The following is a 16,314-nucleotide window of genomic DNA, read 5'->3' as shown; positions in this document are numbered from 1 at the left end:
GCCACTGCTTCCCAGTCTGTATTTCCTTCCTACAGAAGCTCATCTGTGGCTGTGGCTTTAGTGACCATCAAATTTATATCTCTAATGGGACATCTTCCGTGGAAGTCTCAAAGGCCCTTGAAACTCATGATGTCCAAACCCAGACTCCAGCATACGGGCACCGCGCCTTCTCCCAGCCATTGTTCATTCAGCACTCAGGAAATACCTGCCATATCGGATACTTGTTCAGTACTCTATAAACGAGGAGCAAAGGAACAGATCTTAGAAAACTGGCTCAGAGAGCCTCAAATTGTGTATCACACCCTGTTATGAGTAGAGCCAGGTCTTAGGGTGTTTTCCACACTGCCATACCTAAGAAAGCCATGTTTGCTGAAGCAAATAGCTGGCAAGTGACCCGCAAACGAGCCTTCAGGTTTCTGGAAAGGACGGTGACTGGCTTCATGTCATCTCTTACAGAGTTTTTACCTCGGTCACGTTGAAACTGACCTGTCTGTTGTGTCGGGGGCGCTGCTGGGCCAGAGTTCATTCTGGACCCTCACAGCCAGTGCATGTTTCGTCTTTTAACTTTATTAAGTGCGAATTGTTTTAATTCCTTTGTTTTTCCAGCTGTGCCACCCTTCATAAGTAAGACACGTTCTCTGCGCTGTCCAAGCTCTCTCCAGCCCTTTCTCCTTAGACACATCAGCTCAGCCCCACTGGCCTTCTCTAGGTTTCTGCACAGCCAAGCTTGGGTCCACCACAGGACTTTTGCCCTTACTGTCCCTCTGCGTTTAGAACACTTACCCACAGATCTTGCATGGCTCCTAGGCATTTGGGTTTTGGCTTCAGTGTTGTTTTCACAGAAAAGCCTTCCCAGCCACGTGACTTGAACTAGCCTGCTTCCACCATGGCATTCACGCCAGCCTGTGACTTTCTCATCTACCCTCCCACCACCACCAGGCTCGGAAGCCCCGTGAGAGCAGAGGCCCCACCGGTCTTGTTCATCTATCTCCAGCTCTTAGAGTAGTGCCTTAGCCCATAATAGATCTTCAAAAAATATGTGTGGCGTGAATGAATGACTCAAGGATTTTGTCTTTATTAGGATTTGTAATGCAGTTACTAAAAGTCATCCACAGAGAAGTGATGTTTACAAATCAGATTTGGATAAGAGCTTGCCCAATATCCACGAAATACAGGCGGCTTTTGTGAAACTTAAGCAACTATGCGTTAATGGTAATTTCATTTTTATTTGTGTGTGTGTGTGTGTGTGTGTGTGTATGTATGTATGTATATAGTGAACTGGGGATACAGCATTGCATGAGGTATGTCAGAAAAAGTGACAGTCCTTGAAAATATAGAAATAGATATATTTAGGTAGAGGCTCATTGAAATATCTGTACAAATTATTGTATGTGACAATATCAGAAGCTCTCAGAAAATGAAGTTTAAGCTGCTTTTTGTTTTGGAGGAAAGAAAGAAACCAATGAAATCACTTTCAAAGCATGAACTGTTGTGGTAGGATCCTTTTGTAAAAGTGCCAAGAGAACGACGAGCTACCTTACGGACAAACATATTAAGATTTTAATGCAGACAGTTGCGTTTTGAGATACGGGACTTGACATGGATTTCAGACATAGCCGTGTTGTAATCTGTGCGGCCTTGGAGTTCTAATCATGTGTTTGAGCAGGTGCTTCTCAGGTGCCTTCAGTGTGTCCCGGGGTGGGTGTGACTCACACAAAAGCATCTTTGGCGAGAAGTAAGTCCTCCCTGAAGGGCACCCAGAGCCTGCCGTTACCCAGGAGCCAGGAGAGGCGGTCACTGGGGTGGGTCTGCAACAACGAGGGGGTGCTGGCCTGGAAGGAGAGCTGGTGGGGGGTTGTTAAAAAAGTACAGTGACATGAATGATTATCAGCCGTCTGATAAGTGGAATGTGACTAGAGCCTGGAGTTCGTGAGGTGAGAGACACCTTGAGACAGGCCAGGCAGGACTGGGGAGGGCATGCAGGCCCTGCCGGGAAGGTGCCCTCATTCCTGCCGTGGTCACGGAAACCATGCGTGGGAGGCAGTGCGGACGGCAGGGGACGGGGAGAGAAGCAGGGAGGGCAGGGCTTGCAGGCAGGAAGCTGTGAGTGGGGGCTCCAGAATCCAGGCATGGGCTCATCAGGAAAGCGGGAACCACGGGCTCTTAGGAGGCAGAGGTGCTGAGACTCTCCAGGATTTCCCTGAGAGCCAGAGTGAAGGAAACCAAGGCCCAGGGGGATCCTTGTTTTGTTTTTTATAGAATCATAACATGTCTCTTCATGTTTATATTGTTAAATGAAAATGCATAATACTTTCTTAAAGCCAGCTTTTATATATGGAAAATCTGTGACATGTATCGCTTAAAATGTGACCACATCAAATTGTTTAAAAAGCCTAAACGTGTGTATACATACGTTACATGTATGTGTGTATGTATATATAATTGGCATATTTATTGCAGAGCCTTTTGAAGAAACTGAAGAAAAATGGTTGTCTTCACTGGAAAATACTCGGTGGTTAGAATATGTAAGGTTTGTACAACTACTTTCCTTTTTTTTCCCCTTAACTTTTTTTTATTTTGAAATAATGACAGATCCCAGGAGGTACAAAACAGTACAGCCCTCCATGTACTCCTCACCACCTTCTCCCAATGGTAACATCTTCCATAACTAGAATATGCTATCAAAACCAAGGGGGACAGGGGCGCCTGGGTGGCTCAGTCGTTAAGTGTCTGCCTTCAGCTCAGGTCATGGTCCCAGGGTCCTGGGATCGACCCGCATCAGGCTCCCTGCTCTGTGGGAAGCCTGCTTCTCCCTCTCCCGCTCCCCCTGCTTGTGTTCCTGCTCTCGCTGTGTCTCTCTCTGTCAAACAAATAAAATCTTTAAAAAAAAAATCTTAAACAAAACAAAACCCAAGTCGTACAATATATAGACCTTACTCAGATTTCACGCATTTGTACGTGTTTTCGTGTGTGTGTGTGTGTGTGTGGCGTTCCGTGCATCGTTATTGCGCATACAGGTCATGCAGCCAGCACGGCAGTCACGATGGAGAACTGCTCCGTCACCACAGGGCCCTCCGTGCTGCCCCTTCAGACTCGCATCGCCACCCCCACCGCTTGGCAGCCACTGATCTCTGCTCCATCTCTGTTTTGTGATTATGATTTCAAGAATGTCATGTAAATCACCCCCCTTTTGATAAAAGGGTTCATGAACTTCCCTGATGTAAAAATCAAAATGTACTCTGTTGAAGAATCACATAAACACTGATGAAATTCATAAAGGTTATTGAGAATACAATATAGTGAAAGATTAGGTGTGTTTGATTTCAAGTACTTCGAAAGGAATATTTATAGTGGAAATCTGATTTTTTTAATAGTATTCTTCCCTTTCTCTTTTCAGGGCATTCCTTAAACATTCAGCAGAGCTCGTGTACATTCTAGAAAGCCGACATCTCTCCGTCATCCTACAAGGTAATTCGTTACTGAAAACACTGGTCACCACGCCAGGCAGCTTGGTGACTGTCGCATTCCAGTCAGTCACACGACTCCTGGCCGTCTCTTACGACGGTGCCACCAGACACAGTACAGCTTCCGCACCTCCGTCGAGGACAGCCCTGCTAACGGCTGCAGGCAGGAGACTAGAACGGAGTCCAGTTTTCTGCCCTGTGTTAAACCTTCCATCCTGTAGCATGAGAAGGGTGGGTCCCAGCTCCGCTGGAGTCGTACAAAGTGTTAATCTTGGCAGAGCGTCCTTTCTCTCTAACCTTGCTACGTTTCAAATTCATCCAAATTTTAGTTTATATGCCTTTGGATCACACTGGATTGGACTCTAAAGAAATAGTTTGGTATCAAAAAATTGACTGAGTTGAATAGCTAATGTGAATTTTGTCTGATGTTTAGGGAGGAGTAAATCGTGCAATATAAAAATATTTCAGTTAAGTAAAGGATAATTATATGTGAAATAACTTTACAGCTAAGAGAATTTCTAAGCTTACTGATGATAAAGTTTCATAAACCATGAACTACCTTATTTTATGATATATTCACATTGCGTAGTTTATGAATGTGCTACGCTACTGAAGCTTACAGAAGTATTTTTACCAGCTGTCAAATTTAACTGACTTGAGCAAAGTAAAGGATATTTAAAACCCTTAGGGGGAGAAAAGAATAGTGATGCACTATTTCAAGTAATCCTTAACCGATGCAATCAGTGTTATTTAATTCACAAATGCATGCAGAGCCCAGGAACCCAGTAATCTCTCCTCTCAGCCAGTGGGTGTTCTCATCCTATTGCAAAATCCTACTTTGCACATGTCTTGAAGCATTTGTTATAATACGAAAGGCTTAGAAGAGATACTGAGGCTGCATTTTACTAACACTTTCTTTTAGAACTTGTTTTTGAAATAGCTTATTGAGGTATAATTCACATATTGTAAAATTCACCCATTCTGAGTGTGGGAATCAATAATTTTTAGTAAATATACAGAGTACATGTAGAGTTCAGAGTCCAGTTCTAGAAATTTTTTATCACACCAAAAAGATTCCTTGTGTCCCAGCCCCAGACTGCCACTGATCTGCTTTCTGTCTCTGTAGATTCGCTCTTTCTGGATGTCTCATGTAAACAGACTCATATAGTATGTGATCTGTTGCTTCTTGCTTCTTTCATTTAACATACATGTTTTTGGGCGCCTGGGTGGCTCAGTTGGTTAAGCGACTGCCTTCGGCTCAGGTCATGATCCTGGAGTCCCGGGATCGAGTCCCACATCAGGCTCCCTGCTCAGCAGGGAGTCTGCTTCTCCCTCTGACCCTCCTCCCTCTCATGCTCTCTGTCTCTCATTCTCTCTCTCGCAAATAAATAAAATCTTAAAAAAAAAAAAAAAAAAAAAATTGGTTAACATACATGTTTTTGAGGTTCATTCATGTAGCATGTATCAGCAGCTTGTTTCTTTTTATTTCTGAGTAGTAGTCCTTTGTCAATACCACATTTTATTTATGCATTTAGTTATTGATGGACATGGGGTTGTTTCCATGTTGTGGCTATTACGAATTATGCTGCTGTGAACATTCATGTAAAAGTCTTCATGGGGAACATACGTGTTTCTTTCTTGTGGGGAGGTGCTTAGAAGTGGCATTGCTCAGTTCTAGGAGTTACCATCCTTAAAGAAGGATGTTGGTTGCGGGTTTTCATAGATTCCTCTTACCAGGTTGAAGTACCCTTCTATATTCCTAGTTTGCTCAGAGTTTTCATCCAGAATGAACTCGGAATATCACATAGATGATTTTTATGCATCTGATGAGATGATTATGTTATTTCTATCATTTATTTTATTTATATGAAGTACTACTTTGATTGTTAGATAGATGTTAAACCAACCTTGCATTCCTGGAATAAATTTTTGTGTTCATGAGATAATTTGATTTGCTCATATTTTGTTGATGATTTTATAATCTAATTACAAGGGATACTGGTGGACGGTTTTTTTCTGATTTCTTTGGCTGGCTTTGATATCAGGATATTTACTGGCATCATTGAAAAGGGCACCAGCTATAAAAGATGGGAGGAAAATGTTTGCCACCGTTTCAGATGATGGTGGGCAGTCCCATCCCCCTCATTCACTTCTGAGTCACCATGTGGAGTTGCCAGTAGAAAGATTACATCATATTTAATATTCTTAGGAAACAGAAGTAGAATAGACTCATGAAAGAGTTCCACCACAAGCCACTGAAATGTAAAAAGTGTGAGGGCCGTGCTCTATTTTCTGGAAAATATTCATGTATAAAAGACTATCTCCCATTAAACACTAATTGATCTGAAAGTCTGTAGTGTTTTAGAGTTGCTGGAATCCGGTGAACTTTCCTAACTTGGATTATTTTGAAGGAGCCTAAGCACAGAGTACTGTATTATCCACTTTACCCTTTCTCTCAGCATTTTTCTATGTAGTAGTCATTTTCTTTCCATTTTCTTGACAGAGGAGGAGGGAAGAGACTTGAGCTGTATTGTAGCTTCTCTTGTTCAAGTGATGCTGGATCCCCATTTTAGGACAATTACAGGATTTCAGAGTCTGATCCAGAAGGAGTGGGTCATGGCCGGATATCAGTTCCTAGACAGATGCAACCACTTAAAGAGATCCGAGAAAGAGGTAACGGAATCGTAATGCTCATTGGGAGGGAGTCTTTAAGTGTGCACAAGATAAAACTCATGTCATCGTGTGGAGAGGTGTTCTGTCTGTAAAGAGACGAGGAGCCTTTTTAAATACTGCATTTGGTACCCCTTAGCTTCTTCATCTAAGACTAACGTTGGGTTCCAAATTGATGTACTTACGAAGATGACTGTAACTATATAGGTAAAATTCAAAAAAAATTGTTGCATTTCTCCAAGTTGAAAACTACTTAAAAAATCTGTATTATCTCTTCTGCAAAGCAGATAATGAGCACATTAGGTATTTTGAAAAATCAGTTTTGGAATATCACATTTTCTTAAAATGGGGCACATGTGTGGAGAATGGAAAGTTGGCGAGGGACATCTTTGTAACAGCTGTGGGCGTAGTGGCCACCGTGGGTGCAGAGGTGAGAAAGCTGTGAACAAGCCTCTCCCAGACGTGCTTGTTTCAGAGAGCACAGTCTGACTCGTAGGGTCTCCGTAGGGGCTCATGTTTAACAACAAGCCGCACCATCTGAGGAAATCTCAGCAGTGACTACTTCACTTTTAAATTGCTGGGACTCCCAGATACAGTCGTTGTCCTCAGCTGCTGTACTTGGGGACCCACCGTGTGACCTAGAGGCTAATGCCAACCGCTTCCTGAAACTCTGGGGAGTTTTCTGGTTGCTGAGCCTGCACCAGGTCCACCAGAAGTGAATTACAGAAGTCGTTTCTTGCTTTGGGATTATTTTTTCTTTTTTTCTGTGTTCTAAAGAATTATTTCCAGGACAGACTTAATCACATCTTTTAGTGTCCCCCATTCATACAGTGACACCTGCCTGTTGACTTTGCTATTTCAACTTGATAGGCTTCTTTGGCAAGCAAGGGCTGTGATGTTCATGGCCGTTGAACCTACTTCTGAGCTTTGACATAAGCCGTGTTTAATCTGTCTGCATATCCTTGGCTCAGGTTAGGAGCCAAGTGTTTTAGCTGAGATATTTTCTTAGTAATCTCTTCCTTAACATGAGCCATAAATTTGGAAATAAATGGGAACAACTGAAGGACAACATTAAATGTTCCCATTTTCTGTGTCTGCCAGTCTCCCTTATTTCTGCTGTTCTTGGACGCCACGTGGCAGCTCCTGGAACAGTACCCGGCGGCCTTCGAGTTCTCGGAGACGTACTTAGCAGTGCTGTACGACAGCACCCGCATCTCCCTCTTCGGCACCTTCCTCTTCAACTCTCCTCACCAGCGGGTGAAACAAAGCACGGTAAGGGAGCTTGTGACGATAGCGACTTCTCTGTTTGTCTTACCCAGCTTTAGTGAGGTAGAATTAAAGGACACTCAGCTGCATATTTAAACTATGTAAATTAAAACTGTCGTAGCTACCATTTTAAGCTGCAGTTTCTGAATGAATTATTTAAAGACATAAAAAATCTAGGAACCTGTTTCATTTTTATGAGTGAGCACTTCAGGTATTTTTCTCTGATGTACATTGTTCATAATAAACCAGTTTTTAGGGGCGCCTGGCTGGCTAAGTCGGTAGAGCATGCAGCTCTTAATCTCAGGGTCATGAGTTCAAGCCCCTTGTTGGATGTGGAGCCTACTTAAAAAAAAGAGAGAGAAAGAAAGAAAAAGAAAATGTGATATGTAACAATTAAAAAAAAATAACCAGTTTTTAAAGATGTAAATTATTTTAACCACCGTAAATGTTGTGCTTTTATTATGTTTTCACATTTGGGCTGTCTGGATGGATAATTGAAAAGGTCCTGTTAGAGGACTTTTATTTCCTAGAATAAAAGCTGTACAAAGCAGGATTATTTTCTTTAAGAGTTCTGTGGAGAAGGACTGTCGGAGATGAAGGGTGGCCGTGGTGCTCGACGGATTCTCAGTGGGTGCTGGCTTACCCAGGAATCTCAGAATCTGTCCCACCTGCCATACAGCGTCCCTTTGGGGTAGGATTATCAGTTTCTAGTCACATTTCATTGACCTAGAGGGAGAGTCATGGCTAAGGAGGGTCTCAAGCCAAACTTGAGAATAACTTCCAATTGCCACTGGTAGAACCTTCTGGAACGACAGGTCCTGGCTCACCCACATTTGAACCAACAGTGGGAATAGCTGGTAAACGCTGCGATAACCATTGAGAGAAACAGAAAGGGCAGCTCTTGTGGGCCTCTAGCAAGACTTTCTAAGAAGGGGGTTGCCTTCACAGGGAGCTGTGGGGTCCTTAGCCTTGGCGGTGAGGCCCTCGTCCAGGCGATGTGACCTGGCTTAACCTGAGTCCCGCCCAAGGTCTGGGAGAACGGTGAGCCCAGGTTCCTCAGCTGTAAAAATGGATCCACCAAACTAACAATATTACCTTTGGCCTCATTCTGTGAATTGAAGACATTTTGTAAACTGTGAGGCATTATGCTGCACTATTTCCTAAAGAAATGAATCGTTGTAGATGTGGATATGAAAGACAAAGTGCACTGGACATTTAAGGAGGTGATTTCATTCAGGCTGTTGCAATAGGAAGAACTTTATTAATGAGGAACATCCCAAAGTAAAGGAGGGGACCTGGGGGCTTGTTACGAAGGCAGGAGACAGGAGACATGAGGGAGCAGGTCCGACCTCAGAGTAGGTGAGCCGTGTCTCAGCCATGCTGTCCAGGGGCTCAGGGTCGGAGAAACTCAACACTGTCATAGGGTGTTTATTTTAGGTTGGAGAGTTCGGGAAGGAGATTTTCATAAAATATATTCTCTGCTTCCCTAGAAGAACGTAACCTATCCCAGTCCCGTGCTGAGACCAGCGGTGGGCTTGGGCTCCTGAAGTGTGGGAAACTTTGTTCCTAAACTAAGTGGTCTGCGGGTTGCTCCTTTTCATTTCTCGTCCACTGAGCCTCCTCAGTGTTGGGCCCCTTGCTGTGCTGTGGACAGTACTGTGCATGGCGGTGCTCGCCTGCTCTCCCTGCACTGCCCCTCGAGCACACCCGTGCTTGCACCCAGGGATGCGCGCGCACACACACACACACACACCATTTGAGCCTTCAGAATGTACACGAGGCTAGGAAATCAAACAGCCTTGTTGGACATAAAACCTTAGATGTAAAATGCCAGTCCACCAGCCTGGCGGTCCCAGTGACCACAGTGCCTTGGGTGGGCACTGTGGGGTGCGGGGCTCTGGAGCCCAGGTTGGCCTCCTAGAGACAGTCACTCCTCACCCCGCTTCTTGGCTGGATTCTGGATGTGCCGACGTATGTTTACAAATAGATTTCTCTACAGGGATAAAAGTTAACAAATATTTTTTTAAAGTGTATCATCTGTTTTTCCTGGTCTGTGTTCCAGTGCTGTATTTTTTTAACTTGGCTTTTTTCAAAAGCATTTTCTGGCAAGTACTGACATTGGATGCCTCCCTCCCTCGGCACTTCATATTCATGATTTGGTGTAACAGCCAGACTGGAGGCCGTCGGGGCCTCCCCTGCCCTCCCTGAGAAACTGTCCTGATTTTTAGCATGACCACTGTTCTCAGTCCCTGCCACAAAGACGTTTCTTTCTTTCCTCCATTCTGAGGCCACCTTAGATACTCATGGTCAGGTACTGTTTGTGGAAAATCTGATCTTCTTCCTTGGAGGTATTTTTAGTTTTCACATTTAAAAACAAAACAAAACAAAAAGATAACTGATTTCTATATATTTTCCTAAGGGCCATTAAAATAGATTGGGATTTATGTTTTACTAGATTTCAGCTCTTAACAATATTTTTTTTTTTTTAAGCAAATGGGTGGTTTCTACATGCACATATATGATGAAATCTCAAATAACTAAAAAAAATTTTTTTAATATATTTCGTGCTTAATGAGTTCAGTTTTACTCATTTGGAGTAGACAGTGTTGTAAACTGCCCTGTGCTTTTAGCTAGCTTCCCTGTTCCCTGCTGGTCCCCAGCCTGTGGCGGGGAGCTGGCCTCCTCACTGCAGCGCTGCTTTTCTGATGACAGTCTTTGCCTTTTTTTCTAATTTCCAAAGAAATTCTTGTTTTTTTGGAGAATACTGAAAGGTACAAAGCAGGAAATAAGAACCCATCATCTCCCACCATCCAAAAGTCGGTATCTTGAGATTTTCCTCCGGAGAGCTAATAATCTGCATACACCTGCTTGTGTCACTCGCCGAGATGAGGGTCATGGTTTGAGATGTTCCTCACCTCCTCCCCGCGGAAGCGGTGGGCTGTCACCCCGCAGCGTTGTGCCGCTGGCTCACCGGGCCGCCTGAGCCCAGAGCAGGCTGGAGGTGGGCTCTGGGGAGCAGGGGGCCCGGCCCCCGAGCATGGTCTTCGTGGGCTTGGCCAGACGCCGGGACTGTGCACGGTGGGGGGCGGATTCCCTCCTCCCTGCCCCTGGGCTGTGGTTCAGATACCGAAGGTCACTGGGTAAGTGAAGGGTGGATGTCCACTTGGAAAAACGGGGTAAAATGGACGGCAGTGATTGCCATCCACAGATTGTCCTGCATGTCCGTTCGCCATGTTTTATGCCCCGCGGGTAAATGCGTAAGTGTGCGATCGATCATGTGCTCAGAAAGTAAAATGCGCCAAGTATAGAGGTAACTGCGTTATAATGACGTACTCATTGCTCGGAGGGCCCAGCTTCCTTGGTGGCTTCCAGAAGAAAACGCCCTCTTCTCGCTCACACAGCGTGCGGGGTGTCTTTCTGATCGTGGTGCCGAGAATGTCTCTTCTCTCAAAGCAAAACATGCTGCTCTCGGGGGCTAGAGTTGCTGCAGTCCAGAAAATTCAACTTAAATAGTGATGAATGGCTCGTCCCAAAAAAGGAATGTACTTATTAAACTCTTTTCATTTGGTATCTTTTCACAGATGTTCAAATATTTTGTTTTGCAGGAATTTGCTATCAGCAAGAATATCCAGTTGGGTGATGAAAAGGGTCTAAAATTCCCCTCGGTTTGGGACTGGTCTCTCCAGTTCACAGCGAAGGACCGCACCCTTTTCCATAACCCCTTGTACATCGGAAAGAGCACGCCTTGCGTACAGAACGGTTCTGTGAAATCCTTCAAACGGACAAAGGTAAAGTACACAAACGCGCTGACGCTGAAAACCTGGTGTCTGCTCACACCGCACAAGAGGCGTGTTTCCAGAACACCGAGTATTAAGAGCCAGGTCACTTCCCTTGACCACACTGCGGGTGCAGATTTTGAGGGATCATTCGCTCTGTAACGGAAATGACCCTGCCCTGCCTTTTCTTCTTGGTGACTGAGGCCCGCAGAGCTCGCTCAGCCTCTAGGATTTGGCCGATAGGAGCTCGGAGCCTGGGAGGCCCCATTCCTGAAACCCTATCCCCTCGCCTGTTCTTTCTAGAAGGAGCCAGGTGTACGTTTTTTCCTAACCGAGAAGTCTTAGAAATTTGCACTTCAGCAAATCACTGAACAGTAGGGATCCGGTCCGCACCCGACGCAGGCGAGAGCTAACAGCCGGAGTCCGGTCCTAGAGGCTGGAACTGCAGGGGACGAGGACTGGGAGGAGTATCACAAGGGAAGGGACAGAGTTCCGTTTTTCATAGCGCTGGGCTTCCCTCTGCCGCTGCCCCTTTACCGCCTTCCCAGGACGGGGCGCCCCGGAGAGGTAATGCTGAACTCTCTCTCCCCCCAGAAAAGCTACAGCTCCACGCTGAGAGGAATGCCGGCTGCCTTCAAGAACGGCGTCCTCGGCGACCAGGACTTAGTCCCCAGGAGAAATTCGTTAATCCTACCAGCCAAGCCCGAGCCCCCTCAGCACCCCGACAGCCGGCAGGGCGGGCTGGAGCGCTACTTCGCCGAGTGGTGCTCCAGCCCGGCCGACCTGCACGGCGTCCTTCTGCCGCACGTGTCCGGGCCGCGCGTGAAGCTCTGGAAACTCTGCTACTTCCGCTGGCTGCCCGAGGCGCAGATCAAGCTCGGCGGCTTCATCACTGCCTTTCACAAGCTCTCCGTGCTGGCCGACGAGGTGGACGCGCTCAGCAGGACGCTGCGGCAGCCCCGGGCCGGCCCCCCGCAAGCCTGCTCTCCGGGGCTGGACAAGAGCAGGATGTACTTCCGGGCCGGCGGCGCGCACGACGCCTCGGGGACGCCGGACTTCCTGTCCTCCTCCTTTCCCTTCTCCCCCGTCGGCAACCTGTGCAGGCGGAGCATTTCGGGAACGCCACTAAGCAAATTTTTAAGTGGGGCCAAAATATGGTTATCTACTGAGACGCTAGTAAACGAAGACTGAAGCGTCCTGTTTGCTGAACGTTTTGAGGGAAGCCACAAACTTCTCCTCTGAATTAAAATTGCTAACCTAGGCGTTTGAGGCTCTAAGAATTTTCTGTCAGAATAACGGTTGAAATTTGCACTAATATTTGGAAACCTGTTGAATTATGCTTCCTTCGTAATTTTTTTTTTTTAGAAACAGGCAGAACTTTTCTTTCTGATGGCCTCTTTTTGCCATTGCAGGTCTGGCCCAGTTGTAGGTGATCTGGAGGCAGACCTTCCCCCACTCTTACTACTGTGAGCAAACCAGTTAACAGGAAAGTTAAGAAATTAGTGTGTAGTAGATTTTCAAGATGCAGCCGGTAAGCTCCCCCCACAGGCGTTAGGAGGTATTCATAGATTTTTCCGGTCACTTTCCGTTCTCTCCGATCACCTGAGGGCTCAGTATTTCCAAGGCCATAATTTATTGTAGATCACTTTGTTTGGGACCGTAGATCACTGTGTTTTAAAATCCTGAGTTTGCTTTCACCTTCATAGGACTAATATGCACGGTTGACTTCGAAAGCATTTGCTGTAGATAATACCAACTTAGAAGTGCCTTTGACATTAATATTAATTAAGGTACGCATTAACAAAGTAAACGACAGTTTCAGTTTTTAAAATAAGGGTGTTAAAAGCCTGCATATTGGAAACAGGCTTTTCACCTCGGAGCTTCCTGCCGGTAGCCAGGAGTCCCCCAAAGCACATTGCCTTCCCTCTGAGAGCGAGGACAAGCGGGCGTGGAGGGGGTCCGCGTTGGTGGGACCGCAGCTGGGGAGAGTGCTGTCCGCCGAAACCCTCCCGCAGAAAGAGCCGTCTTGCTCCCGGGCGTTTGGGGCGTCCCCGTCTATGCCCAGGGTGGTAGGCCGTCGCGGACACTTGCCCTTGGAGATCACTAAGGCGGCCGTGAGTCCGCTCGCCTGTGCGGAAGGCCCTCCTGCCCCCGACAAAGTGCCTGGCGGCGCCGTAGAGCCAACAGGGCAAATGAAAGTGTACTTCTCTCAAAAGACCGCCATTTCCGTGTGGAGAGAAGCCCCCCGCCTCTGCCAGCCGTGCGGAGAGGGAGGAGCGCGCACACAGGTGTGTGGGGGTCACTCTGTGAGACCGGAAGCCAGCGAGCACTGCGGGCGCCGAGCCGAAGCTCCTTACGGCGGTGGCCTTCACCCCTCCCTCCGATGCGCGCCCCAGGCCCTGTGGCCAGGTGGAGGTTTTCAAATTGGGCTGTCACTTAAGAGTTTCTTCATTAAACTGCCGTCTTAAGCTTTACAGAAGTTTTGCAGTGAAGTGGTTAATCTTTTCTAAAACAAGTTTTTTCAGAGCAGTGTTTTACGTGTAATGAATAGCTGTTTCTGTTTGAATTATTCGCCTTTTTAAGATTGAGGTCTCTGGACTTTGAGGACAGAAGTTTTCATAAAATGTCTTAGGAAATTCATCTGTGGATAAGCCCAATGTTTTTGCCAACTTAGGCCTAGAAAGTCAGGGCTTTTCTCAGTAGCACTGTTGCCATTAAACATTTTATAGTCCCTGATTGGAAACCAGTCCCAGGCCCCTTAAAATCCCACAGCGTATCCTGCCACAGAAAGTGTCATAATTCTCCCTTTTTGATTAAGCTGCCTTTTTATTGTTACAAATTATTCTAAACTGGGGGGTTTTGGAGAGGGATTGTTGAGCATTTGTATCTTTATACTTCTCTTTTCTCACACATTTATCTCAACTCCTTGAGCAATTTTTTTTGTTAATTTACAAGTTTAAAGAAGATTAGGTACTATTAATACTGTTTTAAAATAGAAAATGTGCATATTTTTGTATGATAATCAAACGTAGTAAAATACGGTTTTTCGTTCTATTTTCGCTGGCCAGTTGTATCATGATTACCGTGCCGCAGGTTACCGCGCATAACATGACGTACAGCTGTAACGGCGTCAAGTCCTGGCCGTCGTAAGGCTGCCGGCACCTCTGCCGGCGGGGGCGGGGGGGGTGGTGCGCGAGCGAAGGCCTGTGTGCGGAGCCGATGCCACAGCGGAGGGCGCCTCCCGCTCCGGCCCCGCTGCCCTGCGAGCCAGGTTCGTGCCGCACGGGCCCGACAGCTTGGGACTTGGAGTACTGGTGAAAGATGTACATTGTCTTACTGTTATTTTATGATGGAAACCGGTTCTAAAACCAAAAAGGTCTTAACTTTATTTAAGAAAAGTGTATTAATTTGTGCTAACGGGGAAAATCAGTCAACATACCTTCAACGAAACCTGCTTGCCGTAGCAGTAACCTCAAGTAGTTAGAACTTGATTTTGAGAGAAAACTAAAAACCTTTGTGCCTAAAATTGATGGACTTCAGTTAAAGTAGGATGAGCAGGAAGATGAGCGAGCCTGTTCAACAGTGATGACTGTGAAGGAAATTTTGACTGCTAAATAAAATTCCCACAGAACTTGGTGGTTGTAGTTGTTCTCAATATGAAATCATCTACAAGAACGTAGTGATTCAAGAAGCGAAGGCGTTTCTTCCCACTCTACTTGTGTGGGTGTCATCCACTCAGGTTTTTTTGCCTGCTCTAAAGCAAGACAGTGATCGGTAACATTTTTAACATCGATTCAGAACTGGCTGTAGTTAAGGCCATGTGGGTATTAATGGACCATGCCCTAACCTGTCCTTCCGTTCAATAAATCACCAAGCTGGGGAGTAACATTTCCCTAAGAAGGTCTCCGAACTAGTCTGTGGGGACCGGGGTCCCCATCCCGGACTCCTGGTCCTGTAGTTCTGGTTAGTTGCCTTCCTCCCGTACACCTCCCTCAGCCTAGGGCTCTTAGGAACAGCCCTGTTGCAGGTACACCGTCTCTACAGAAAATCGCCCCTCTGGTCATGAGGGAGGGACAGTTGCCTTTGATAAAGACTGGTCATTCCTTTGATGATCTAGGCCCAATTAGTAAGAGCAAGTTAAAAGGTAAGGAATTTAATGAGAATTTGTTTTTCATTCCCAGAGAAAGAATTTCATCTGTTTGTGCCCTTCTTAGATAATCATAAAACAAGAATGTTTAACAGCTGAGTATATCCGGGCAGTATAGAAAACCTTCAATACAGGTCTCTCCACTATACAACTAGAGACATTGGGTATGCTACTTTTATAAAAGACCAAAAGCTGTGAAACATCCCATTTGTTTGGATTTTTTCCAGCTGTTTTGCAAGTGTAGCTTAGTAACATAGATGCATCCATTTCCTAAAATGGCCACCAAGGTTATAACCTTCTAGAAAGTTCATTACCTGCTATGTGGAATCAATGAGTACATTCAAGCCAAGACCAAGTTTTATGACACACAGACACTGTACAATGATGAGTCTTAAACTCTCAGGTTTATTACTGACCTAACAAAGTTAAATAAAATGTGATGATGCTTCATGCTTTTGAAAATCAATCCATGTGTCACCAGACACCCCCAACTCGACAGCTCTTAGGTGAGGCTTTTGCTCTTAGCTCCAACAGCAACCACGTGGCAGACTTCTACGTCGGCCCCCAACTTCTGCAGTTCATCCAACCAGAGCATTTGCTTATGTGAAAGACGATCATTGGGGCCTTTAACTTCCACCAGCTGGAATGTAAGTTTTAAAAAAGTTATTTAGTATCTTACTGAAACAGAATAGCCAAGTATGCTATAGTAGTTTTCACTGACACTGCTCTACTTACATATATAAAACAAAGATACATGTATGAAGTTCACTTGAGAATTATTCTGTAGAAAGTAGGCAGTTCTTCAGAGAATTAGTAAATTGTTTCTGAATATACAGTTGAAAAATAGTTTCAAAGCATGCACTAGATTGTTGCTCCCCTGCTTAAAACGCTTTGATTACTTTCTGTTATATTTGCAGTTAAATCCAAACTTTTGCCATGACTTACAAAACTATCATCTGGACCCTGCCAACCACTCCCCAAAGTTCCTGAG

General features: G+C 45.5%; 2 protein-coding genes across 7 annotated transcripts in view; one reads left to right on the top strand and one right to left on the bottom strand.

Moving 5' to 3' along the window:
- Positions 1-15,654, top strand: part of MTMR10 (myotubularin related protein 10) — a 54,021-nt gene extending 38,367 nt beyond the window's left edge. Inside the window, exons 8-14 of one of the 2 annotated variants that reach the window (XM_032391235.1) lie at positions 1,082-1,212; positions 2,461-2,530; positions 3,398-3,468; positions 5,968-6,137; positions 7,236-7,406; positions 11,006-11,188; positions 11,771-15,654. In XM_032391235.1, coding sequence (XP_032247126.1) covers positions 1,082-1,212; positions 2,461-2,530; positions 3,398-3,468; positions 5,968-6,137; positions 7,236-7,406; positions 11,006-11,188; positions 11,771-12,367 — 1,393 coding nt within the window. In that variant the 3' untranslated portion in view covers positions 12,368-15,654. The remainder of the gene's footprint in view (positions 1-1,081; positions 1,213-2,460; positions 2,531-3,397; positions 3,469-5,967; positions 6,138-7,235; positions 7,407-11,005; positions 11,189-11,770) is intronic. The other variant, XM_032391234.1, reaches the window with a different exon arrangement.
- A 46-nt stretch (positions 15,655-15,700) lies between these two features.
- FAN1 (FANCD2 and FANCI associated nuclease 1) overlaps positions 15,701-16,314 on the bottom strand; it is a 31,492-nt gene continuing 30,878 nt past the window's right edge. For all 5 annotated transcript variants that reach the window (XM_032391229.1, XM_032391226.1, XM_032391227.1 and 2 more), the window contains exon 14: positions 15,701-15,963. In XM_032391229.1, coding sequence (XP_032247120.1) covers positions 15,826-15,963 — 138 coding nt within the window. In that variant the 3' untranslated portion in view covers positions 15,701-15,825. The remainder of the gene's footprint in view (positions 15,964-16,314) is intronic.

This window comes from Phoca vitulina, unplaced genomic scaffold (genome assembly GCF_004348235.1).
Source record: "Phoca vitulina isolate PV1807 unplaced genomic scaffold, GSC_HSeal_1.0 scaffold61, whole genome shotgun sequence".
In the NCBI taxonomy this organism is placed as follows: domain Eukaryota; kingdom Metazoa; phylum Chordata; class Mammalia; order Carnivora; family Phocidae; genus Phoca; species Phoca vitulina.
The sequence above is the reverse complement of the archived record's forward strand: the minus strand, read 5'-3'. Positions and strand labels throughout refer to the sequence as shown.